Source organism: Heptranchias perlo, chromosome 4 (assembly GCF_035084215.1).
Source record: "Heptranchias perlo isolate sHepPer1 chromosome 4, sHepPer1.hap1, whole genome shotgun sequence".
Classification (NCBI taxonomy): domain Eukaryota; kingdom Metazoa; phylum Chordata; class Chondrichthyes; order Hexanchiformes; family Hexanchidae; genus Heptranchias; species Heptranchias perlo.
The window spans coordinates 36,115,053-36,142,511 of NC_090328.1; the positions used below are offsets into that span (position 1 = coordinate 36,115,053).

General features: G+C 42.4%; 1 protein-coding gene across 6 annotated transcripts in view; it reads right to left on the bottom strand.

Moving 5' to 3' along the window:
- Positions 1-24,923, bottom strand: part of atg10 (ATG10 autophagy related 10 homolog (S. cerevisiae)) — a 238,576-nt gene extending 213,653 nt beyond the window's left edge. For 2 of the 6 annotated variants that reach the window (XM_067982786.1, XM_067982787.1), the window contains exons 1-2: positions 24,899-24,923; positions 10,925-11,081 (exon numbers count right to left, since the gene is read on the bottom strand). In XM_067982786.1, coding sequence (XP_067838887.1) covers positions 10,925-11,008 — 84 coding nt within the window. In that variant the 5' untranslated portion in view covers positions 11,009-11,081; positions 24,899-24,923. Of the gene's footprint in view, positions 1-10,924; positions 11,082-24,898 lie in introns of those variants that run through there. The other 4 variants (XM_067982788.1, XM_067982789.1, XM_067982790.1 and 1 more) reach the window with 3 other exon arrangements.
- Between the last annotated feature and the right edge of the window lie 2,536 nt (positions 24,924-27,459).

Below are 27,459 nucleotides of genomic sequence, written 5' to 3' on the forward strand. Positions count from 1 at the left end.
GGGCCTTCGGCGACCGCTGTGACGGCAGAGGGCGATTCCTCAGAGGACCTGACGGCCTCTGAGGGTGTACCGTCATATCTGAGCGAGCCATCCACCAGTGCAGATACACACACCTCAGTGGGTCCTTGTCCGCAGTTAGTTGGGGTCACACATGGTGAGTTACCACACACGTGAGCACGAGCAGACGCTGGTGGCAGGGGCAGCTGCGGAGAGTCTGTGTCGGTGGGAGCACTCTTCTCCAGGCTCTGCTCAGCTGGACCCAGATGCTGAACCCTGGGGGCCATCCTTTAAAAGGAGAATGATTGAGGGACAGCAGCACATTTGCGAGGTGCTGGATCAGGTGCCACGTGCACTCTCCACAATCACACAGAGGATGGAGGAGTCCAACTCCTGCATGAGTGGAATGGTGGCACAGGTACAGGAGGGGTTCTCCGAGATACTGTCACAGGGACGTGAGGGCATCTCTGAGATAGTGTCGCAGGTAAGTGCGGGAATGTCTGCAACGGAGGGAAGGCTAGCCTCCATCGATCTTCAAGCACGGCTCACAAATGAGTCCATTCAGGCCCTGACAGCGGCGTTTGGACTCAGTGAACAAAATTCTGCCGCCTTAAACAGGCAGGCAGATACACCAGCACTGGCCTTACAAGGCTTCACACATGTCCTCCAAACTGCTGTCCAGCAGAGTGCTAAAAGTGGTGTGGACCTGGCCCAAGGGAGGGGTGATGGCGAAAGGGGACATGGAAATGGGGATTCCACTCAAAGCGCTCCCACATCTCACGTTGCCCCCCTCTCAACCAGTACCCGCAATGCTGCCTCCTCTCCAGGTGGCCGAGTCTGCCCCTGCACAGATGCAGGTGGAGCAGTCTTTGGAGGGGCCCTCACGGGCACCCAAACCCAGAGGGCGTAGGCTGAAAGCATTTGATCGGTCAGGGCATGAACAAGAGCAACCTGCCACTACCTCTGCTACAGCCACAGGGGATGCACCACGAAGTAGTCGGAAGTGAAAGGCAAAGGTTTTGTAAGTACGAAGGGGATGTATAAGGGTGTTTGGCGGTGGGTCATGTTTTTTATTTATATTTGCTTTTTGTTAAATTCACATTAAATACTATGATTGTCACCACTACTGCTACGTTTTGACCATTCTTGACTGGCTTCTGTAATAAGTCCCTTTCATGAGGTTCACCATGAACGCCCACACTTGATGCCACCCATTGGGTCACTCTACAGTGGGTGTATGTGTAGTTTCCGGACTGTTTTGTGCAGGGAGGGGTGGGGGGGTTGCTGCTCTATCCAGGTGGTGAGGACTGGACTCTTCACACTTTCTGATGTTAGGAGAACCGCTCACATATCAGCGACTCCCTGGCCTCACGAGCAGCCAGGTGAACCTCTGAACTGCCCTTGGTTTCCTCCAGCTCCTGCTTCTGCTCCTCCACCTCCTCCTCCTCCTCCTCCTCAATGTGGGTGGCAGATGTGGATCGGGCCTCAAGCGGCACCCCTCTCTGTTGTGCAGAGCACAGCACACGACCACAATGTATCCCACTCTGTCTGGTGCGTATTGAAGCGCTCCCCCAGAACGATCAAGGCACCTGAAGCGCATCTTGAGCAGCCCTATAGAATGCTCAATTGTACACCTGGTAGCGATGTGACTGTTGTTATATTGACGCTGTTGCTCGGTCGTGGGGTTCCTCAGAGGTGTCATGAGCCACATGTGCAGGGGGAATCCCTTGTCCCCGAGGAGCCAGCCCTTGCGGGTGTTCGGTGCGTGGAAGAGGGGCGGGATGTTGGACTCCCGGGGGATAAAGGAAACGTGGTAGCTGCCAGGGTATCTGGCGCACACATGAAGGAATCTTTTGTAGTGGTCACAAACGAGCTGAGTGTTGATGAAGTGACATCCCTTTCTGTTGATGAACAATCCTAGCTCGTGTGGAGGTGCTTGTATTGAAATATGGGTGCAATCGATTACACCTTGCACAGCCACAGCTGTTGTGCGAGGTCCTGCGAAACAAGCCATCGGTGACCTGCCTTATGCACTTGTGTGCAGACGACTGAGAGACACCGGCGATGTCCCCGGTGGCACCCTGGAATGATCCGGAGGCGAAGAAGCTGAGGGCAGTGGTGACTTTGACAGTGACAGGTAAGGAGATGCTGCTCGGCCCAGCCGGAAGCAGCTCGGCATGAAGGAGGCTGCAAATGTCTGCGACTGCCTGGCGACTCACTCTGAGCCTCCGTATACACTGCTCCTCAGAGAGGTCCAGGAAGCTGAGCCTCGGTCTGTAGGCCCTGTGGCGAAAGTAGTGCCTCCTGCAATGTCGCTCTCTGTTGTTGATCTCCGTGCGCTTGTGCAGGTGCCTGTGGCACAGCACTGTGTTGTGGAGCTCCATGTGGCGGAGGTGGACGCCATGCCTGGCGAGGTTGGTGATGTTGCTCATCCTCAGATGTCGTAGTGAATGCAGCCATGGTGCCCCCCATCCTGACTGTGAGAGTTTGAGGGGGTCCGCAAAGTAGTTAAATATGTTTGAACAACAGAGTTTTGGGTGGAAAGTAAGAATTTTGAGTGAAAACACAAAGATCTTGCAGCCAAAACTTTGTCTGAAGTGACAGAGTGCCCAGCTGCAAAAAATTATGTTTTCTCCCCACCTGTCAAATCAGCATTTGCATCTCCCACTGGCTGCTGGCTGAAACACGTCTGTTGCAACAGGGAGTGCTTCCCCCAGCAGGAAATACGCTGAGGATGCTTCAAAATCGCACCACTACAAAAATGTCGAGTCAATCAAGTACTTCAACTAGTGGACAAACTGTGGAAAGTATCATCCAGCCGGCTTTAATTGCCGATGGGACTTCTGCATTCGGGAGGCGCGCGTGCACCCGGACGTGTCACTGGGGAACCCAGACGTTGGCGGGTTGGAGCCGGGCTCCGAACCTGCTCGGGATTTCAGTGATTTTTGGAGCTGCCCCGCCCCCAATGTACCCGCTCCGTCATCTGAAAATCAAGCCCTATAGTTCTGCCACAGTTCACAAGAAACATACCCTCATCACAAGTCACAGCCTTCAGGAGAGGAAAGTGAAAAATTAGAAACTTTTAAAAAGTCAATCTCCTTTCAGGCAAAATACCTGCGAACAGGAAAACTGATTTTACTTTCAAGAACTGATCTATATCTGAGATGGAAAGGGGGGAGATAATTGATAAACTAATCAAACTTAGAGAGGATAAAATCCCTGGTCTGGATGGATTGCATCCGTACATGTTAAAAGAAGTTAAGGAAGAGATAGCAGAGGCACTATTACATATATATAGAAATTCATTAGAAAGGGGAATAGTGCCAGAGGACTGACGGATGGTTAATGTTATTCCTATATTTAAATGGGGAGCTGGAACAAGTCCTGGGAATTATAGATCAATTAGCTTAACGTCGGTGGTAGGAAAGATAATGGAATCTTTACCCAAAGATGTAATAGAAAAACATCTAGAAAACAAAAATGTAATAAAGAGCAGTCAGCACAGATTTCAGAAGGGAAAGTCATGTTTGACCAACCTTATTGAATGCTTCAAAGAAGTATCAGAAAGAATAGACAAGGGTAATGCAGTGGATGCAATATATTTTGATTTTCAAAAGACCTTCAATGAGGTATCGCATTGCAGACTAATGACTGATGTCAGAGCATGTGAAGTCAAGGGACAGGTAGCAGAATGCATAGCAAGTTGGCAACAAAACAGAAAACAGAGAGTTGGGGTTAAGGGTGGCTACTCAAACTGGCAATAGGTGGGAAGTGGTGTTCCACTGGGATCGGTGCTAGGACCACTGCTGTTCATAATTTACATTAACAATTTGGACTCAGAAATCGGAAGTACAATTTCAAAATTTGCAGATGACACCAAATTGGGGGGTGTAGTTAATACAAAGGAAAAATGCGTTAAAATACAGGAAGACATTAATAAACTTGCAAAATGGCCGTGTAATTGGCAAATGAATTTCAAGATAGATAAATACGAGGTGATGCATTTTGGTGGGAAGAATAAGGAGGCCACATACTGCTTGGATAATAAGAGTCTAAATGGGGTAGAAGTGGAAAGGAATCTCAGGGTTCAGATTAACAGATCACTAAAAGTAGCGACACAGGTTAATAAAAGAGTCAAACCAAGCACTGGGGTTCATTTCTGGAGGGATAGAATTGAAAAGCAGAGAAGTTATATTAAACTTGTATAGAACCTTGGTTAGAGCACATTTGGAGTACTGTGCACAGTTCTGGTCTCCATATTGTAAAAAGGATATAGAGGCATTGGAGAGGTGCAAAAAAGATTCACAAGGATAATACCAGAACTGAGAGGATATACTTATCAGGAAAGGCTGAACAGGCTGGGGCTCTTTTCTCCAGAAAAACAGAAGGCTAAGGGATGATCTTATAGAGGACTGTAAGATAATGAAAGGGTTTGATAGGGTAGATGTAGAGAAAATATTTCCACTTGTGGAGGTGTCCAAAACTAGAGATCATCAATATAAGATAGTTACTAATAAATCCAATAGAGAATTCAGAAGAAACTTCTTTACCCAAAGAGTGGTAAGAATGTGGAAAGCACTACCACAATGAGTAGTTGAGGCAAATAGCATAGATGTATTTAAAGGGATGCTAGATAACCACACGAGGGAGAATGGAATTGAAGGGTTTGCTGATTCGGTTAGATTAAGTAGGGAGGGAGGAGGCACGTGTGGAGCACAAAGGCTAGCACAGACCAGTTGGGCCGAATGGCCTGTTTCTGTGCTGTAGACTCGATGTAAATCGAATCCGATTGGGTAGATCACATTCTCCTTCTAGAAAGCCATATCGTTCTGGTACAGGATGTTCTCCACCAGCTGCTACATTCCTACATACTGTAAAGGCCTTTGACAGAGTTGACAAACTATCGCTTCTACACCTTGGCCCATCCTTTACTAAAAAAAAATCAATATTTTACATAATGATCCATCTTCACTAATCATTATGAAGGGCTCCTTTCCATCTTTCCGATGCAGCTAGGCAAGTATGTGTTTTTTTCCATTGTCATTTGTTCTGCCGTTGTAACCAACAGTGGTATTGAAACTGAGACATCAAGGGAGTATTTAGTATTGATAAAATACCATTCTATACAAAGGAATTTTATATATTAACAACAGTTCTCCTGGACTAAATCATTCTCCGAACATAAAACTGAAGCAACCAAAGCTAATGCTATTCTCACTCAAAAATATTCTATAAGTACAGTAGCCTAGTGGTCGCAAGTTCAAAGCCCTCCATGGCAAATTGTGAAATTGAATTCAATAAATCTTATCATTTATGGGGCTAACACCAGAAAATGACCATGAAGGCTGCTGTTCTGTCGTAAAAGCAGAACTGGTTCACTAGTCCTTCAGGGAAGGGAACCTACTGCCCCTACCTCGTCTTTCCTACACGTGACTGCACTCTCACACTAGGTGGTGGACTCTTAATGCCCTCAGGGTATCTAGGAACAGGCAATAAATCTGCCTTGCCAGTGAAATCCACATGCCAAGAACAAATAAAAAAATACAATGAATAAATTTTCCTTCTATTGTGCATGACAAGGATGTACAGTATTTAGAGACAGATATAAACCTAATCTTGATATTACCAAACTGAAAAATAATAAGCCAAATTTAGATTTAGCTCCAATAGCTGCTTCCCCACTGATACTTAAATGTGATAGGGAAGACAATGCAACTGCAATAACTGATTCACAGGCATGTAAGCCCCCTCCCCTCCCATCCCCCGCACCAAGCAGCACCAATAATTAGCAAATTTCATTTGGTGTTGTAAACCTTCACAGGTAACATTAAAAACCAAAACAAATTAAGAAAGATCTTGTCCTCTGAACTTTCTTACATTTATGGGAAAACAGACGGCTTTCTTGTCCTGCCTTAATCAAGAAGAGCTGCCTATTATTGACATAATGCAAACTACGAGCAAATAAAATCTGCATCTCAGTTACAGTACTGCATCCAGTATTAGGCTCCATCCATGGGAAGGATATTGAGGCTTTAGAAAGAATATAATGCAGATTCATTAGGATACTGCCTGGTTTGAGGAAATACAAATATGAAGAAAGACTTGAAATATTGTTTTATTTTGTTAGAAAAATACAGATTATGGGGCAACATGATGGAAGTGTTTAAAATTATGAAAGATGGGTCAGAGTAGGTTGAAGCAGACTGTTTCCAGTAGTCGAGGCGACAGATACGTGATTAAAAGTAAGAGATCTAGAACAGAGGGCAGGAGAGACTTCTTTGCACAGGGAGTTGTGAGGCTATGGAATTAACTTCCAAAGTTACTGGCGGAGGCAGAAACTATGCCAACATTCAATATTAGATTGGATAGGTGGATGAAGGAAAACAAACAGCGTGGATAAATGTGATTGGAACTATTTGCTCACATGGATGGTAAACACCAACATGGACTGGTTGGGCCAAATGGCCTGTTTCTGTGTTGCAATTTCTAAAACATAGTATAAAGAAACCACATCTAATTTATATCACTCTTCCACAGCACCTAGACACTAAAACCCAGGCCTTAAATTGTGGAAACAGCTGTCAATTTAATAAATACCTAGCTCACACTGATGAATATGTCTGACAGGAATAATTTCCAAAGGCAAATTGGGATCTTTTGATCAATCAGACAAAAGGTTTGGTCTGCATCAATCAAAAACATTTTAGTACCTCCAACTAAGGCATCCATTAGTATCACCAGCTGGCCCATGACCCTCTCATCCATTATCCCAGAACATGAGGATATTACAAGAAGCTTAAACAGGCAAAAGACACACAGCTTCAAATATTTATAAGTACTTTTTGTACAACAAAACCGATTGAACAAAACTAGTGAAATAGGTTTAAATGCTGTAACTGATAACTAGATTGCATTAAGAGGCAAGCTAATTCTTCAGGAAGAGAAGTTAGCACAATATATTACACCAAACCAGGTTGGTTCTAACATATTGCACAGTTTAATTACAAAGTTTGTTGACCTACGTTGCATCCTGGTAATGAAGAGTGAATACATTAGGAATAATCTCACTTTCATGCTTATAATTTAAGTACCATTGCACTGAAATTCATTTAAGCTTTTAAATATTACATTGTTGTATCTCACTTAACTTAACCCAAAGCCATTATTTTAAGGTAGTTGGCAGGAAGCATTCTAGTTTTCCCTGGTAACAGCCAAATAAGTTTTCCTTAGGCACCAGACACCAATCCTCCTGTAAAGACATAGCAAATAGTAACAAAAAATCTGGTGATGATCCAATGGGCTTATGAGTCAATCCAGACCCCTACCAAGACATTTTTTTTAAATTATAGAATTATTAAAGACTGAGGGGTTGGGTTTTGGGAAATCTACAAAAATATAACTTGCATTAAAAGGTAGTGATCTCAGGATTACTACCAGTGCCACGTGCGAGTGAGTATAGGGACAGGATGAATGCATGGCTGCAGGGATGGTGTAGGAGGGAGGGATTTAGATTCCTGGGACATTGGGACCGGTTCTGGGGAAGGTGGGACCTGTACAAGTGAGACGGGATACACCAGAGCGGTACCGGGACCAATGTCCTCGCGGGGGTGTTTGCTGGTGCTGTTGGGGAAGGTTTAAACGAGAGTGGCAGGGGGATGGGAACCTTAGCGGGGAGTCAGAAGGGAGTAAAGTTGAGAGCAGCAAGAGGGGGGAATACCCAGGGGAAATTTACAATACAAATAATACAAACAGTTGTTCAAGAACAAGTGAAAGTGAAAAGCGTGGAGCAGCAGAAAGAAAGTGTACTTCAGGCACTACAGATAAAGTGAAAACGAGAAGGCGTAAGGCGATTAACCCAGCATCAAAGCTGAAGGTCAGACTAGGGTGTGTGGCCCAACTAAGAGTTCTATATACAAATGCACGGAGTATAAGGAATAAATTAAATGAACTACAGGTTCAAATTCAAATTGGAGGCTATGACATGACAGCTATTACTGAGACATGGCTGCAGAATGGTCAGGATTGGGAACTAAATATACCGGGTTATAAGGTCTACAGGAGAGATAGGGAAAATGGAAGAGGGGGAGGAGTAGCCTTAGTGATTAGAGATGAAATCAATTCAATGATAAAGGAGACTATAACGAGAGGTAAGCAGCCAACAGAGACCTTATGGGTTGAATTGAGAAATAGGAAAGGATCTAAGACTATAGTGGGAGTTGTGTATAGGACCCCTGGCAGCAGCTCTGAAGTGCTAGATTGCATAAATGCAGAGATTAGACAAGCGTGTAAGAAAGGCATAGTGGTCTTAATGGGGGACTTTAACCTTCACATTGATTGGGAAAAACAGACTAGCAACTGTCAGAAAGGTAGTGAATTTCTTGAGTGTGTCTGGGATAGTTTTCTACAGCAGTACGTCCTAGAGGCAACAAGGGGGCAAGCCATACTAGATTTAGTAATGAGTAATGAACCAGATTTAGCTAACAGCTTAACTGTGCGTGAACATCTATCCAATAGCGATCATAACATGATAGAGTTCAATGTAGTGTTTGAAAGGGAAAAAAGTGAATCAGCTGCTAAGATTCTAGACTTGGGTAAGGCCGACTTCAATGGGATGAGACAGAGACTGTCCACAGTAAACTGGGCAAATCTGTTAATGGGTAAAACGACTGATGATCAGTGGGAAATGTTTAAAGAAATATTTAACGTGATACAGAACCAGTTTATACCCCTGAAGGGCAAGAACTCTACTTGCCAAAAAAAACAGCCATGGACAACTAAAGAGGTAAGGGACAGTATAAGACATAAGGAAAGGGCATACAAAAAGGCAAAAAATGGCACAGATTCTGGCGAATGGGAAAGATATAAAGATCAACAAAAGGTCACAAAACAGATAGTAAGAGCTACAAAAAGAGAGTATGAAAAGAAACTTGCAAGGGATATCAAAACCAATACGAAGAACTTTTATAGTTATATTAGGAAAAAGAGGGTGGTCAGGAGCAGTGTTGGCCCCTTAAAAACTGAAGTGGGGATATTGTCATTGACAATGGGGAAATGGCAGACATGTTGAACAATAACTTTGCATCAGTATTTACAGTAGAAAAAGAGGATAGCTAAATTAAAACTAATATTGAATCGGGGACAGAGACTCGATAAAATTAACATAAGTAAAGCAACAGTAATGAAGAAAATAAGAGCACTAAAGAGTGACAAATCCCCAGGACCAGATGGTTTCCATCCCAGGGTTTTAAAGGAAGTAGGTGAGCACATTGCAGATGCCCTAACTATAATCTTTCAAAGTTCTCTAGATTCAGGAACTGTCCCTCCAGATTGGAAAATTGCACATGTCACTCCGCTTTTTAAGAAAGGAGAGGGAAACCGGGGAATTATAGACCAGTTAGCCTAACATCTGTTGTGGGGAAAATGCTGGAGTCTATAATTAAGGATAGGGTGACTGAACACCTCAAGAATTTTCAGTTAATCAGGGAGAGTCAGCATGGATTTGTGAAACGTAGGTCGTGCCTGACAAACCTGATTGAATTTTTTGAAGAGGTGACTAAAGTAATGGATAGGGGAATGTCAATGGATGTTATTTATATGGACTTCCAGAAGGCATTTGATAAGGTCCCACATAAGAGACTGTTAGCTAAGTTAGAAACCCATGGAATCGAGGGAAAAGTACAGACTTGGTTAGGAAATTGGCTGAGCGAAAGGCGACAGAGAGTAAGGATAATGGGTAAGTATTCACATTGGCAGGATGTGACTAGTGGAGTCCCGCAGGGATCTGTCTTGGGGCCTCAATTATTCACAATATTTATTAACGACTTAGATGAAGGCATAGAAAGTCTCATATCTAAGTTTGCCGACGACACAAAGATTGGTGTCATTTTAAGCAGTGTAGATGGAAACATAAAATTACAAAGGGATATTGATAATTAGGTGAATGGGCAAAACTGTGGCAGATGGAATTCAATGTAGACAAATGTGAGGTCATCCACTTTGGATCAAAAAAGGATAGAACAGGGTACTTTCTAAATGGTAAAAAGTTAAAAACAGTGGATGTCCAAAGGGACTTAGGGGTTCAGGTACATCGATCGTTGAAGTGTCATGAACAGGTGCAGAAAATAATCAAGAAGGCTAATGGAATGCTGGCTTTTATATCTCGAGGACTGGAGTACAAGGGGGCAGAAGTTATGCTGCAGCTATACAAAACCCTGGTTAGACCGCACCTGGAGTACTGTGAGCAGTTCTGGGCACCGCACCTTCGGAAGGACATATTGGCCTTGGAGGGAATGCAGCGTAGGTTTACTAGAATGATACCCGGACTTCAAGGATTAAGTTACGAGGAGAGATTACACAAATTGGGGTTGTATTCTCTCGAGTTTCGAAGGTTAAGGGGTGATATTAAGGGGAACGGATAGGGTGGATAGAGAGAAACTATTTCTGCTGGTTGGGGATTCTGGGAGTAGGGGGCTCAGTCTAAAAATTAGAGCCAGACCTTTCAGGAGTGAGATTAGAAAACATTTCTACACACAAAGGGTGGTAGAAGTTTGGAACTCTCTTCCGCAAATGGCAATTGATACTAGCTCAATTGCTAAATTTAAATGTGAGATAGATAGCTTTTTGGCAACCAAAGGTATTAAGGGATATGGGCCAAAGGCAGGTATATGGAGTTGGATCACAGATCAGCCATGATCTTATCAAGTGGCGGAGCAGGAACGAAGGGCTGAATGGCCTATTCCTGTTCCCATGTTCCTATTAGACTGGATTGTGTGTGTTAGATTTTAATTAGCAATTCTTAGTCACTTATTAACCTAAATTGGAGAAGCCAAATAAAATTATGTCACAACTGAATAAAAGTGTGACCCATGTACCCAGACACAACTGGGGAAGATTCAAAGAGTTTAAAATAATAACTTTTAAAACTCACCACGCTGTGGATGGCTTCCCAATCAGGGAATATTCTGATATTCACATGTCCAAAATTAAGTACTAAACCATATTGTTTCTTCATTTAATTCTGGCTCAGATGGAGTCTTGCTGTTCCACTGAAAGCGCTGACCAGAATCGGGTGCTGGGAGTAGAGTCTAAATCAGATGTTTGTAACACTTCATTACTAAGCCTCAAAACTCCCCAATCACATTACCAGCCACTTGATATAATTTTTAAATTTCACTTTAAAAAAAAGTTACGGGATGAATTTTTCAGATAACTGCACATGGTAACAGGCCTCTGGAGGACCTTAATAAAAACAGAAAATGTTGGAAATTCACATTATCCGAATAAAGGAAAGACAGGTTAACGTGCAGATTATCATCAAAGCTCTGTCGGGTCTTATCCTGGAGTCTGCAGTTTAGTTTTTTTAAGTTAATAAATGATTTAACATTTTCTAGACGTTATACAGCAAGATACCAGAACTTGTTGATTTTGACCCTTTGTTTTTCCCATCCTTCTATTATTTGACAATCTGGAACTTTCAATGAAATTATGTTGCACTTTTAGTGCCTTTCATATGCTCATGGCTCAAAATATAAAAAATATTTCAGCTGCAATATTTTATCTGTAATGAACCTGTAACATTGCTTATTGGTCTATGCTTACCATCTAACACCATGGACCAGTGTGAAGTATTAATCCACACCGACAACTTAACACCATAAGCTTGATCCCAACATTGGTCCATGCTAACCATGCAACACCATGGGTCAACCAGCTACCCACCAGAACACACATCACACCTTTTTTTATTTTTACATTTTAATAATTATTTTAGCCTTTTTTTTTTAAGGCCCTGATCTGCTGAGCCTCACTGCTCTATCTGACCCAAATCTCTTCTACTTTCCCTTGCAAGGTTCAGGCCCATTCCAGCTCTTTACCTGACCCGGAGTCTCTGCACTGTTCAACCTGATTCCCCCCCCGCCCCCACCCTGCCTGACCTGGACCCAACCCAACCTCTGTACTTAATGAAAAACGAGCATAATCTAGCATCTTCCTGGCCACCCAACCCCAAAGGGTCGGTACTGTAGCGACCAGTCTCCCTGTTATCACTCTCTAGTGAACAACCTCCAGCTAACTTGAATTATTTTCTGCACTGTACCTCATTCCCACACTTCTCCCACATAAAAAGATAATTAAAGCTGGGCTCAGGGCTGTCAGCTGGGGAGCAACAGTAAGATGGTTGGCTGCTACAGCGCATGCTACTCGCTCAGATGAATGGGAAGACACCAACCCTAGTCGGAAACTCACCATTGTGCTCATAAAAAACATGTTCCTGTGAGCAAACAGCATCCAGGAGGTTTAGAAAATGCTGAGAAAAATGTGGGGTTGTATTATTTATGCTGCTATTGGCGTAAAGGCAAAATTCTGACCCACCAACTCAGATCAAATGCCCAGGTTTGCCCAATAAATGTAATTAATTGCCAAGGGAATGGTGTTAATTTTTCATTTAATTTTTGTTACCATTACTTGAAATATGCTTTAAGAGTATTTACGTTTAAAAAGTGTTAAAAAATTACATGACTCGTTCCAAATAAGGAAACATCAAGGGCGATAAGGCACAAAGAGCTGCTCTGACAAATCTTGTATCTGTATTTCTCCTGTTCTTACTGTTTTATTCTGTTAATAAACCTTTTACACTCACTCTTGGGTGTTTCTCTTCCTCTCCCTGTTTCTCTCCATGCTTTTCACTGTCGCTTTTCCTGTGTCTCTGCTACTCTTTTCCCTTTCTGTTAATATGCCCCTGGGTCTGTTACCCTCCTTTCTTGCTTTTTTCTGGACCAGAGGTTGGAGGTAAAAGTGGGAGGAGCAGGATCAGCCAGAGTCTTTGATCTGGCCTTAGGACGTTGGAGCTAAATTGGGTCAGGGTCCTGGAATACAGTAAATTGTTGAGCTTTGTCTGAATTATGTGATGACATTTTTTTTAGGGATCTACAATGAAGTGCATAAGGAACTGCCATAGTGGCTTATTCTTGGAAAGCATTATTTTTGCTGCAATGTTATTTTCAAGTTTTTTTTGAGGGGGGTGCGGAAGAGAAAGGTTTCGTGCAATATAATTCATTATTTACCAATTAGAAAGAAACAAAACAGACATTTGCCAATGAGGAAGAAGAAAAATCACAATTAATTTATTTTATTAAATAAGCACATTAAAAAAGTGAAAACGTGGTACATTCTTTAAAAATGATCCAATAGGTTTTCTACACTATTTTGTTGGTGCATTTTAAAAATGGTAATGTTTTCCTCATTTTCTCCAAACTTTCCCTTCTTCCATCCACCCCATTTTTTTTGGTTCCTGCTTTAGGTCAAACCTCAAGCCAGACATCAATTTCTTACTGAAGATGGACAGGTAACATGCCCCTTGTCCTCTGCCAATTTCACCCAACAAATAGCCATTAATGGTCTGCAAGAGCAACCTAAGCTGAATTCACTGACAATTTTACCTGACCCACAGAATCATCGAATGTTACAGCCATCTCGTCAAATTGCAATCTCATACTCGCTCCACATACCCTTTAATGTTCCTTTTTTTCAAGCAATCAGCTAATTCCCTATTGAACAAATTTGCCGAGCTTCAACAACAGTTTGTGGCAGAGAATTCTACATTTTCTCCCGATGTGAAATGAAAATTAATCTTAATTTCGCAAATATCCAAATTTTGTCCAATTTAGTTATTTCATGTTTGGTTTTGCTGCTCATTCTCTGTACCTGCAAACTGTCACTATACATATCCACCATTAATTTTTCACTATTGTAGTAAGTGGTAGGAAAGCTTTTTAAAAAAAAGTCGATCCATTTTTTTGCATTTTCAAGCCAAATTCAAAATAAATACTTCAAGTTATGAACATCTTTACTCTCAAATTAATTCCCCACTCTTGCTGAAGTGCAATTGCACTTATAATAGCCAAACACTGCAGCCATTTTGCACACAGCATGTCCCATAAATAGCAATGAGATGAATGGTCAGTTTATCTACTTTTGATGTTGGCTGAGGGAAGGAGGTTGGCCAGGACACTGGAAGAACTCCCCAATTCTCTTAAAATAATCCAACTGAATAGGCTTAATGTTTCATCTGAAGAATCGCCCTTCACACAATGCACCATTTCTTCAATACTGCACCTAAAAGGCCAGATTAGATTTTCTGCTCGAGTCCTTAAATAGAGCTTGAACCCATAAGTCTTAATTTGGAAATAGCTTTGGTCAATGCATTGCATAAAGAATGAAAGGCTGTCTCATCCTATGGGTTTTATTCTATCCAAAAAGCAAGGCTAGGCTTTTTCACACCCAATGCACTCTATTTCAGAAGGACGGAAAGGATGGAAAGCTCATGAGAGATAGAATCTGAGATTATTCTAGGAAGAAACTTCCAATGTGGTTTAAGAATAGTTACGTGCACCTGCCAAATGAAAGCTGCTTAACCACTAAAGCCTGGTGCTCAAGAAGGAACAGGCTGAAAGTCCTTCCTCAGAATTATTCTAACTCCCCTCATGAAAGTGAGAAGAGAGATCATTTGCCTACTGTTTGTTTTTCAAGAGGAAAATTAAATGCTATGTTAGCTACAGTTCAAGGACCAGTTCAGACCAAAGTTAAAAATAGATGCACTTTCAACAATAAGCAGTTAACATGTGCTTGGCAGCTCACTGGCATACTGACCAACCCTGCGGCAGAGCCTGAAAGTCTTTTAAGGCTAGATATACAGCCATTTGTTTATATGCCACCAGATTCTGAAAGCTCAGAGTTCAAGTGCTTGCATGTGAGCATTCTAATCCATAAAGAAGTGAAATTCTTAATATATTTTATTTCTGGGCTGATTTATCTCAAAGCCAAGGGAAAAGCTTGTCCAATTATTACCTTGTGGGATACAGGTAATGATCTGAGAAACCATTAAACTGGGATGCTGAGCTGGAAATTCCTCCTGAAGAGTCTTACACCACTGTGCCACAAAACAATTTGCTGCTGTCAGACTCAGGATGAACGAGTATCATTTGGCAGAAGTCCATTCTTTCTTAATTAGACAATAATAAAACAAAATGCGTATTGTTAAAAGGTAAGGAAATTGGGTGGGACTCAACTTCGAGAAACTTTCTGAAAACAAACACCTACAAACGCAAGATTCTACAATGGCTTAAGCTGGGTCTTTAAATTTATCCTAGCTCCTGAAACAGTGAAAATAAATTGCATTGCATTTTTTATTGGATTCCTCAGTCCTGAGGAACTGCATTATTCAAGTAATATTATGTTGAGGACCTTTGATAGTCTCAAAACAGCTGCAACTGGAGGCATTTTGTGAATTCTGAGTGTGGAGGAAGGCAAGGTGAGGCAAGGACTCTCTTATGATAACTAATTCACATAGAACCTCAGACACTTTGGGGATAATTTTGACTTTGTGCAATAGTATAAAATGGGTGATAGTGCATTGACAGTCCATTTTACATTGACTTCAATGGAAATAAAAATCAGGAGAGAAAAATCGGGCTTCCAATTCGCTATCACCCGTTTCACACTATCGCACAAAATCAAAATTACCAATATGTTGCAGCTGGACAACATGAGGAAAATACGCATCTGAGCTCCACAACATCCAGTTTCCCGAACAATGCTATTTTGAATGATATGCACTACATATCCTCAACATTGACTCTGGACCCCATGAAATCTCATGGCATCAGGTCAAACATGGGCAAGGAAACCTCCCGCTGATTACCACCTACCGCCCTCACTCAGCTGATGAATCAGGCCTCCTCCATGTTGAACACCACTTGGAGGAAGCACTTAGGGTAGCAAGGGCATAGAATGTACTCTGGGTAGGGGACTTCAATGTCCATCACCAAGAGTGGCTCGGTAGCACCACTATTGACTGAGCTGGCCAAGTCCTGAAGGACATAGCTGCTAGACTGGGCCTGTGGCAGGTGGTGAGCGAACCAACACAAGGGAAAAACTTACTTGACCTCCTCCTCACCAATCCACCTGTCACAGATGCATCTGTCCATGACAGTATTGGTAGGAGTGATCACCGCACAGTCCTCCTGGAGATGAAGTCCCATCTTCACACTGAGGACACCATCCAATGTGTTGTGTGGCACTACCACCGTGCTAAATGGGATAGATTCAGAACAGATCTAGCAGCTCAAAACTGGGCATCCATGAGTTGCTGTGGGCCATCAGCAGCAGCAGAATTGTATTCCAGCACAATCTGTAACCACATGGTCCGGCACATTCCTCACTCTACCGTTACCAACAAGCCAGGGGATCAACCCTGGTTCAATGAGGAGTGTAGAAGAGCATGCCAGGAGCAACACCAGGCGTACCTAAAAATGTGGTGCCAACCTGGTGAAGCTGGAAATCAGGAGTACATGCATGCTAAACAGCGGAAGCAACATGCTATAGACAGAGCTAAGTGATTCCACAACCAACGGATCAGATCAAAGCTCTGCAGTCCTGCCACATCCAGTTGTGAATGGTGGTGGACAATTAAACAGCTAACGGGAGGAGGATGCTCTGTAAACAGCCCCATCCTCAACAACGGCGGAGTCCAGCACGTGAGTGCAAAAGACAAGGCTGAAGTGTTTGCAACCATCTTCAGCCAGAAGTGCCGAGTGGATGATCCATCTCGGCCTCCTCCCGACATCCCCACCATCACAGAAGCCAGTCTTCAGCCAATTCAATTCACTCCACGTGATATCAAGAAACAGCTGAGTGCACTGGATACAGCAAAGGCTATGGGCCGCGACAACATCCTGGCTGTAGTGCTGAAGACTTGTGCTCCAGAACTAGCTGCGCCTCTAGCCAAGCTGTTCCAGTACAGCTACAACACTGGCATCTACCCGACAATGTGGAAAATTGCCCAGGTATGTCCTGTCCACAAAAAGCAGGACAAATTCAATCCGGCCAATTACCGCCCCATCAGTCTACTCTCAATCATCAGCAAAGTGATGGAAGGTGTCGTCGACAGTGCTATCAAGCGGCACTTACTCACCAATAACCTGTTCACCGATGCTCAGTTTGGGTTCAGCCAGGACCACTCGGCTCCAGACCTCATTACAGCCTTGGTCCAAACATGGACAAAAGAGCTGAATTACAGAAGTGAGGTGAGAGTGACTGCCCTTGACATCAAGGCAGCATTTGACCGAGTGTGGCACCAAGGAGCCCTAGTCAAATTGAAGTCAATGGGAATCAGGGGGAAAACTCTCCAGTGGCTGGAGTCATACCTAGCACAAAGGAACACGGTAGTGGTTGTTGGTGGCCAATCATCTCAGCCCCAGGACATTGCTGCAGGAGTTCCTCAAGGCAGTGTCCTAGGCCCAACTATCTTCAGCTGCTTCATCAATAAACTTCCCTCCATCATAAGGTCAGAAATGGGGATGTTCGCTGATGATTGCACAGTGTTCAATTCCATTCGTAACCCCTCAGATAATGAAGCAGTCCGAGCCTGCATGCAGCAAGACCTGGACAACATCCAGGTTTGGGCTGATAAGTGGCAAGTAACATTCGCGCCAGACAAGTGCCAAGCAACGACCATCTCCAACAAGAGAGAGTCTAACCACCCCCCCTTCACATTCAACGGCATTACCATTGCCGAATCCCCCACCATCAACATTCTGGGGGTCACCATTGACCAGAAACTTAACTGGACCAGCCATATAAATACTGTGGCTACAAGAGCAGGTCAGAGGTTGGGTATTCTGCGGCGAGTGACTCACCTCCGGACTCCCCAAAGCCTTTCCACCATCTACAAGGCACAAGTCAGGAGTGTGTTGGAATACTCTCCACTTGCCTGGATGAGTGCAGCTCCAACAACACTCAAGAAGCTCGACACCATCCAGGACAAAGCAGCCCGCTTGATTGGCACCCCATCCACCACCCTAAACGTTCACTCCCTTCACCACCGGCGCACTGTGGCTGCAGTGTGTACCATCCACAGGATGCACTGCAGCAACTTGCCAAGGCTTCTTCGACTGCACCTCCCAAACCCGCGACCTCTACCACCTAGAAGGACAAGAGCAGCAGGTACATGGGAAGAACACCACCTGCATGTTCCCTTCCAAGTCACACACTATCCCGACTTGGAAATATATCTCCGTTCCTTCATCGTCGCTGGGTCAAAGTCCTGGAACTCCCTTCCTAACAGCACTGTGGGAGAACCTTCACCACATGGACTGCAGCGGTCCAAGGCGGCAGCTCACCACCACCTTCTCAAGGGCAATTAAGGATGGGCAATAAATGCCGGCCTCGCCAGCGATGCCCACATCCCATGAATGAATAAAAAAAAACTACAGTGTGATCACCTGTTTTTTTTCTTTTGAAGACCATCCATGATGGTTTTTTTGTTGGAAAAAGAATTTCATTGCATAAACCTATGAGAACGCCTGTTTTCTCCATAACGACTTGCTCATAAAAAATCTCACATTTCAAATTCTCATTCTATTTGTTGGCGAGACTTCAGTTACAGAGAAAAGCAAGCAATTTCTCAATTTCATTAAAAGAATAATTTCACTCCATATACATTAGGTGATATTTATCCCCATATATTCTGGTCTGAAAGAACCAACATAATATAGTATTCACTTGTTGTACAACTTTTAGAGCTGAGCTACCTAATTAAACATACTTGCACCTCTACTCAAAATGTATCAGGTAATCCATCAGTTCATTTCCTAAGCACCTGTTCCAAACTACCTCCATTGGTCCACAAACTTCAGCAAGTGATCCCAATTACTGCAAAAAGGGAAATTGGGTTAGCAAAGTACCATTGCTGCTAGGCAGATGTTAGCTACCAGCAAAAAGGTTTTCCTATTACCAGTTTAAAAGATTTCCTGCTCCCCACATAAGAACATGTAAATCCTTTCAACAGTAAAAGGCATCCTGACATTTTGAGAGGAATGAATAACTTCCCCTTTTAAGGGCCAGATATTTATTGGAACTGCTGATCCTTGTTTTACTGGCACTTTCACAAAGTTCCAATATCTCCTCATCCTGCTCACCAGAGAAACTAGAACACTGATTTACTTCTGTTGCAGTTGAAGTTCCACCAGGAGGAGGAAATAGAAAACCTGAACCAAATAAACTGTGATGCCATTTACAAAAATATATTTTTTTAAAACTTTAGGAGTGCAAGTATTTGGGCTCTTTCCTAGAGAGGTTTCACATTTGAAAAAAGTCAATTTGAAAACAACATTCTGAAAAATCATCAAGGTGGCCTATGCATTTGAAAGGGTCAGTTCACTCTGAAGAGTCACATAAAGTATCCGTGCTCTTTTCTGCAACTCCATTGGTGTAAACCAGCAACAAATTGGTAACCAAAAATCCTGATAGAACAGACCAAAGAATTTTTCTGCAATGCATATAAAACCCAATTAGTCAAATTTGCGATAGCAACATTGCCAAAATACCTGATGCTGGTTTTGCAGAGTGGCTGTAGAGGTCACCACCTTTACCCTTGTCCTATCCCTGACATTGTATCCACAGCAATATAGTTGGTGGTCTCAATATTGGCTGTGGATAGTTCCTGGTCAGCAGCACAGATTCAAAGAAGGAACAGAACCTCGAGGCAGAATGAGCTCAACCCTATGACAGGCACACTCATGGGGAAGAAACCAACATGATCACTTTTAGAGGCTCTAATGCTCCTGAAAAAGCAGCATGCCTGCCCAATGAAACAGATATGGATGCGTAATCTCTTTAGGGAAACTGCTCTCTTCCCTCAGTAGTTGTTAACAATGATTTCAACAAGATCAGCATCTCCGTGAAGGATAAGGAGTAAAATTTCAAGGTAGAAAATAAAGTGAACTAAACTCTACAGTACCGAATACAGATAAATTAGTTCTTACAAATCCCAAATATTTCATTAGTCTTCTCATCATTCAAAATACCATGCATCTGCAAGTTTTTCCTGAAAGCTTCCAAGGCTGATTATAAAATAGAAAAGTATAAAAGAGGGACAGGAAGGGGGGGGGAAACGGGGAGGGCGAGGGGCGGGCGGAGGGCCAGGAGGCAGCGGGTGGGGGGAGAGGGCGAGGAGGGGGCATGGTGGAACTGCTTTTCTGTCACCCTTACAGGTCTATTAAAAAATTAGCAGAATCAGATTCCCCAAATCAAAAACACCATTCACCATGACAGTACACCCCCCCCCCATCTCTATGTACTCCTAAAAATAAATCACATAATAAATTCATTTAAAAAAAATCAAATATTCACATTACCCCTCTGCCCATCCCACTTTCCAAATAATCCCCCTCCCTTATTGTATGCCCTGATGCACTCCAACCGGCCTCAACAATAGAAGTGATCATGGTATATCCTCTTCCACTAGCAGATTGCATTACACCAGCCCAAACCCCTGCCCTCCACAGCTCGGCCCAGTTGACACCCAATATGAAGAACAATGTTTGACAACCATATCTCACGGTGTGTTACTGGGGAGTAAGCAAAGCAAGCCTAAACCCCTACTCCTGGTCCACTTCCGATGAAACAGGCTAACTGCTGACCAACAGCAGTGAGGAGTGGTGAGAGCCCAATCCACATAAATCAGTCGTGTTGTTGCTCACTGGAGATTTGTAGACATCGTTAAAAAAAAAATACCCATGTGGCAGACCGGAAACTAGGCAGAGTAGAAAGCTGCAGCAGGCCTAAAAAGGTTCAGTGGCAGCAAGATGAGAAACTAAATTCTGAAAATACAAGGACAGACACACTGATGTTATGCAGAGACTGGAAATTACTTTGTTTTTCAGGTTGCCAATAGCGAGGAGAATTTTTCATTTTGCTTTGATACCAGTACGTTTACATAAAAGTACTTCAACAACATGAATATGTGAGTTTTTCCGTCACAGAGCACAGAGTCGAGATTTCACACAGTATCTAATAAAAAGAGGCAAAGGGGTGGTGGAAGGAAGAAGATATGCACACGGAGGAATAAAGACTTTACGGGACAGAAAGAAAATTAAAAATAGCTCCAGAAAACTGATTAACAAACAAAGGAGAATGAACCAAAATCCTCCAGGAGACTGGGATAATGTGGGATAATAGATAAAGACAAATAGACCTGCAAGAGGTATAGAAGATTGGAAGCAGAATAATAAAATATACAAGAAACTGGACGATCTAAAAACTTCATTCACCCTAACTTTGATATGGAACAGATTTAAAAGAGTTACTTTCCACCTTTCATAAAGGTCCCCATCATTTTAAAAGCAACACCATTATTTGTGCCTTTGTAATAAAAGTTGAGGGAGATATTCAGCTTTAAAACAGAAGATGACTAAGGAGACATACAAAGCTCCAAATACATTGCTTGCTCCACGCAAACAGAAAACACAGTATTTTTTGTTTAAATAATCCATAACGCTTACAAAAAAGGAAGCTTGACATAACCAAAACGGAAAAAAGTTATGCTAATTTACACACTGCTATCAAAGATCTCACCACAAATATCCCCATGGCCTGGTCACCTTTTATGAAAACCTAAGTAGAGGACTGAAAGGTACAGCTTGATACTGAAGTCCACCTTTTAAAAGGAAAGATTGCAACGTGTACATGAACCCAGAAATCTCACTTTCAGATTTCATAAAGGTTGCAGATACACATTTGGAGAACTCTAGCTCTTCGCTCAAGCAAATCAGAGGTATTATTATACCCCATCTACCTCACAGCACTGTCTCCCACGAGAATCACCCAATCAGTCTTGCTAATGTAAATAACATGGCGCCAGTTCTGCCAAACCCTTCTCAGGTGGGGTTCCACTGCCTGTCTCTGCACCATCACCGGCAAAGCTAAACGGCTGCTGCTGCCAGCACCACTTGCCATCACTTTAATTCTAGCCATAGGTGAATTGAGCTCTGTAAAACTCAAGAATGCATTTGTGACTTTATAGCAGCTATACATGCATACTTGCGTTGGTGTTGACAAATGAGTTCCATCAACAAGATGAATTCTCCACGGGGGAAATGGCTCATATGAAGGAACCACTAAGTGAATGTTAAATTTAACAGCGTATTACTTTACCTGGGCACGAGAATGTTTTACTTTATACTGACAAGTTTGTTCAACTGTTAAGTTGGCTTTGATGCAAAATTATTCATGAATTTTTTTTCAAATGAAATCATTTTGAATTAGAGTGTCAGTTTGGCTCTGTTGGTAGCACTCCCCTGTGCCAGAAATTCATAGGTTCAAGCTCTGCTCCAGGATCTGAGCACATAATCTAGGGTGAGATTTCAGTGCAGTGCTGAGGGAGTGCTGTACTGTTCGAGGTGCTGTCTTTTGGATGAGAGTTTAAACCAAAGCGCTGTCCACTTGTTCAGATGGATGTAAAAGATCCCACATCGCTATTTGAAGATGATTAGGGAATATTCCCAGTTCCCTCGCCAAAATTCATCCCTTAACCAACATCACCAAAACAGATTAATTGGTCATTCCTTTCATTGCCGTTTGTGCAACCTTATTGTTGGCTGCTGTATTTGCCTACATAATGAAGGCCACATTTCAAAAATTAATTGGTTGTGAAGCACTTTGAGGCCTCCTAAGGATGCGAAAGACATTATATATCTGCGAGTTCTTTCTTTCTTGCTACAATTTACTCGCTTAACTCGTACATGTAGAAAGGCCACTTCAATAAAGTACATGAGGCAGCAAGTACCTATGGAACCATATTCCAACAAAAGCCACGATATTGCAAGGAAAAATTTGCAGGGCTATGGGGAAAGAGCAGGGAGTGGGACTAATTGGTAGCTTTCAGAGAGTCGACACAGGCATAATGGGCCAAATGGCCTCCTTTTGCGCTATATGAATCTATGATTTCCAGAGAGAAAACAAAATTACATGTACCACCAAATGAAAATGTTTCTCACTCTGAAATACAGACATTTCACCACAAGTCATAAGATGCACGTCCACCAAAAAGTTTCACCAACTACCAAATTTTACCTGAAACACTAGCACCCAAAATCTGACACAGGTCTATGTGGAACAAAAATATTTCCAAGCTGCACTTAAATTAAGACTGCCTGCTGCAGTGTCAACAGCCTACTGGTAACTGCATGGCTCCACAGACAGTTTGAGCAGGGCATACAAATTCACCTCAGTGGAAGGTGATACAGATTACAAATTGTATTCTGAAATAAAATTTCTTAACTGATGGGACAGAAATCACAATACTTGATTACTACTTCAATCCTATGATTTAGGACAGACTAGTATCTTATTTCTAGTCAGTTTCCCACTGCCTCCACCTTTCTCAATTGATGAAATTCTACAGTTTGGAAGTTGGGAAAATCTAACTAATACACTCAAAGTAATTGTTTGATCAAGTGGTTTTGAGGTCCACCTAAGTGATGCAGAAGAGAATGACTCTCCAAACAACTAGTTTTCTCCTCCTGACCGAGTCCTGCCAGATTGAAACTACTTTGCCTTGTGAAGCCAGAGCAAAAAATGTAAGATGCGACTGATACTTGAATTCAAGTTCCCCAAATAGCAGCCAAATATTCTAACATTGTAGGACCAGGTCAACCTGAAAATAGTCCAGTCATAATGGGGTCATGACAGGTTCACTTTTGCTTTTGTGGGTGGGACTTTCATTATCAACTATGAAGAAAAGCACAGCAATGGCTAATGGTGTCTGTATTTCTTCATCACTTCAAACGTAAGTACACCTCTTGTTAACCAATCACAGAACAATATTACCAACTGATACTAAAAAAGTCTATGATCTGGACAACCTACCATCCCAGCTATAGGAACTCCTTGGATTCAAGTGGGCCCCAAGAGCAGAAAAATACATAATGAATGAGCATATCGTATACTTTCCACCTACGCAGCCACAATCTAAATGCATTTATTTCTAACCCTCTGACTAGTCCAAGCAAGTAACTCAGTTTTAAAAAAAGGTACACAAGAACAGTTTTTCCAGCATGCACTCAGCACAATACATATGCTTTTCTTTGATTTTCTGAGAGACATTAAGTATACATGCCCTTACAAACAATAGTAATGTTTATACCTCATAAATATTTGTATGGGCATTAGCATTCTTTGTCATTTACCAGTAATAAATGTTCCTCCTCCCAAAAAACATTTAAATGAAAAATACATTCCCTCAAATATCTACAAGTAATAATCTAAAAATTACAAGGGCCAGATCTGGAACACTTCTCATTTTACAAGCGAGAGTGTATATACAAAAAGAGAACACATTCAAACATTTTGCCCTGAACTGTAAGATGAACATTTTACATGGCCTCATCTTCATAAAACATCAAACCTCAGAAAGTGATTTGAAGTACACAAGCTGTAATTTTGTACAAAAGTAATATGTAGCAAGAATAGTTAAGCCATATTGTATTCCAGAAATGAAACTGGAGTACAGTCCTTATTGTATATACAGTGCTGGCTCCTAAAAAAGAGGCAGAAGAGATGGGGCAAAACCAAGTCATTTTGTTAATGATGTTCAGCAATGAAAGACATTACATTTGTAACCTACAGTAATTAACCTAGGATAATTTAACACCACCTAAGATATACACCAACTCATAGTTGATTAGTCAGGTTTTAGATGTAACCATTCATCAGTGAAAATCTCTGATAAGCTAGTTATTTGCAACCACATCAGATACACCCCCCCCCCTCCACTTTGCAATAACTGAAAAAAAATCTCCAATAAAATGTCTGTTCTGTTTTTTTAAAATTAATATATGTACGGTTACTGCTTCTAACTCACGGTGACAAGTTTTAAAAAATGGGGCATCGAGCAGTTTGCAACATCATTTCAGATCTCATTGTTCGCTCGGTTCGGTTCGGTCCGGTCCCCCCCCCCCCCCCTCCCTGCAAAATGCACAAAACCATTGGTGCTCTTTATATATATATATATATAAAGAAAGAAAGAGTAAGTGATGGAGTCACACACATAAGATGCAGCACATACCCAAGGAAAAAAAAACAGGCAGTGTCGAGAAAGTTTCGCGAGCAGTGAAGGGCTAAACTTCCGGGGTATGTAGCGCTGCTGCTGCGGCGGGAGGCAGCGGGAAGAGTAAATGCTATTCAGCGCAGCCGGTTTCAAGTCGCCCTTGCAGGGGAATTACTGTAGTCTGTGCAGGACTCCCTCTAACTGCATTCGCCCAAGAGGGGAAACGCACTTTGTAAACATGCAGCCGTGCTGCATTAAAAGTTACTCCGTCTCGACGCTGCCTATTGCAAACGCAGGCTCTGGCATTGCTTTTCACCTTACGATTTGTCGGTGCGATTTTTCTGGCGCTCCTCTTTTGTCAGGGAGGCCTTTAGATATTATATAATCCCCTACAGGGTTGTAATGGGACACTCCAAAAATTTATTCTTGGGAAGACTGACAGCCGGGGTCAAGAAACAGCTGTTGAAGTTAATGCTTCTTCCTCCCACACTGTCTGACAGCAGTGGCTTGCCACAACAAAGTTGGATGCCAGAAGCACATTTAAAGATGTGGTGTATCCGTGTTTCATGCACGTGAAATGTAAAATATTGTAATGTGTAATGAACATTTATATTTCTGGGTGATTCAAAATTAAACCAGCCGTAGAATTTGTTTGAACCAATGCCATTTTCTTTCTTATTGTGTTCCGTCTGTTCAGAAAGGTTTTGGTCAAATGATTTTAAATCCTGAGACCTTTTAAAAAAAAGTAGGTTTGTAAAAAGATAAACAAAACAAAGTTTGCTGAATGCAAAAAGCAAATCAAGTTGCATAGATTGTGAAGGTCAGGTCACAGGTTTAATTACAATATTATATAAATTTAATGGCCACTTTTAAGATACATTTTAATAAATTAATGCCACCCCTCTTTTAGGCTCCTCCCTCCCCAACCAGTATAATATTTCCAGCAAGTCGCCAGGTAACCTGCTCCCAGGCTTCTACAAATGAGAAAATATCCATTATCACTGTAGCATCGTGCATTGGTATGCTGACTACCCACTGCTGCATATTTGATTTATACCAAGAAAATGTACCAATATCAAAAGTAATGACATCTTTAACTAGTTATTAATTTTAAATGTAATTTTCATGTTTGAGTTGTAAGCCTGGAACTTGCTGTCAGAGTAAAGAATTCAACATTGCTGGCCAGCAGTGTTGGGAATCCACTATTTCACCCTATTCCTCCCTGCTGTACATCCATCAGGAAATTGCTGTAAGACTTTTGAGCTGGTGGTGTGTTATAGCACCTATAAAGTTATGCTCACTAATTCCCATTGCTTGTCAAATTGGTAGTACATTAAAAGTCCAGTCTTCATACATTGCACATGCAATGCACTAAATCTATCCATATGAGATGGGCATTACAGCTGAGGCAGATTCTCAAGTGTCAGGAATCAGAAAGGATTTGCTGCAGTTTTACACAATTCATGCACATCGAAAACTCATTACAATTGGGGTTGTTTCTAGTAGTCCCTGTCACTTGATTTAGAGGAAGGGGGCAAGCAGGGATAGAGATGCCGGATGGCAGCAAAAGTATATTGTTTGAACCAGCCACCATGCCATCCACAGCCCAAGATAAAGGTACTTGGTAATGATTGAAAAGCACTGTATCAAAAGGCTCAGGTTAGCAGGAGTTATGCCACCTGCTTGAGAAAGATCTGCTCAAATGTAGGGATGGCATTACCACTGATCATCAAGGTGACGACACTCCTCAATTGTTAAGAGTTTGGCTCTTTCCTGGCTAACACACGGGGAACACCGACCATATCTGCCAATTTGCTGTCCATGACTGATGCTTTAATCAAGAGGGGCAAAATCTTAATTTCCTTTCCCACTGACCAGCAACAGCAGTATGACAAGATTGTCCAATTCCATGAAACTTCTGCCTTTCCAAAAATACTGCAAGTGATTAATGGCACCCAAGTGGCAATGCAGACCACTAGTCACAATGCAATAGCCTACACAAACAGAATGGGTTTTTTTGCAGCTAAAATGTGACCACCAGCGCCATATCATGCAGGTGAGTACCCGCTTCTTAGGCAGCATCCGCAATATTTTCATTTTACTCCAATCTTCTGTGCCAGGACTATTTAAAAGCAATTTTAAACTAGAAGAATTGATCCTCAGGGACCTCTTCAGGCCTACTGACACCCTTGCAGCATCCATGGGCAGAACCTTAGCTCTGATACAGCGCAACCACCAAATCATCATTAAACATACCATTGGCATCTTGAAGCAGCACTTCAGACATTTGGACAGGTCAGAGGTGCGCAAGATACCTTTTTATGGAACGCATCTGTCTACATAACACAATGAAGTGGCCCAAAGCATCTTCTACAACACCGTCCTCTGTAACTTCTTAACTTACAACCATGCTCATCCTTTACTGTGCTGCTACCTTATTCTACAAGATCAGAAATAAAATCTCTGGACAAAGTGCAAATACAGTGACTAATTTATTACCCTAATTAGCAGTGTCATTGAGTTTTACCACAGTGTTTCGCCTTGGTGCTGGTGTATGATATATGCAGTCTAACCCCAGC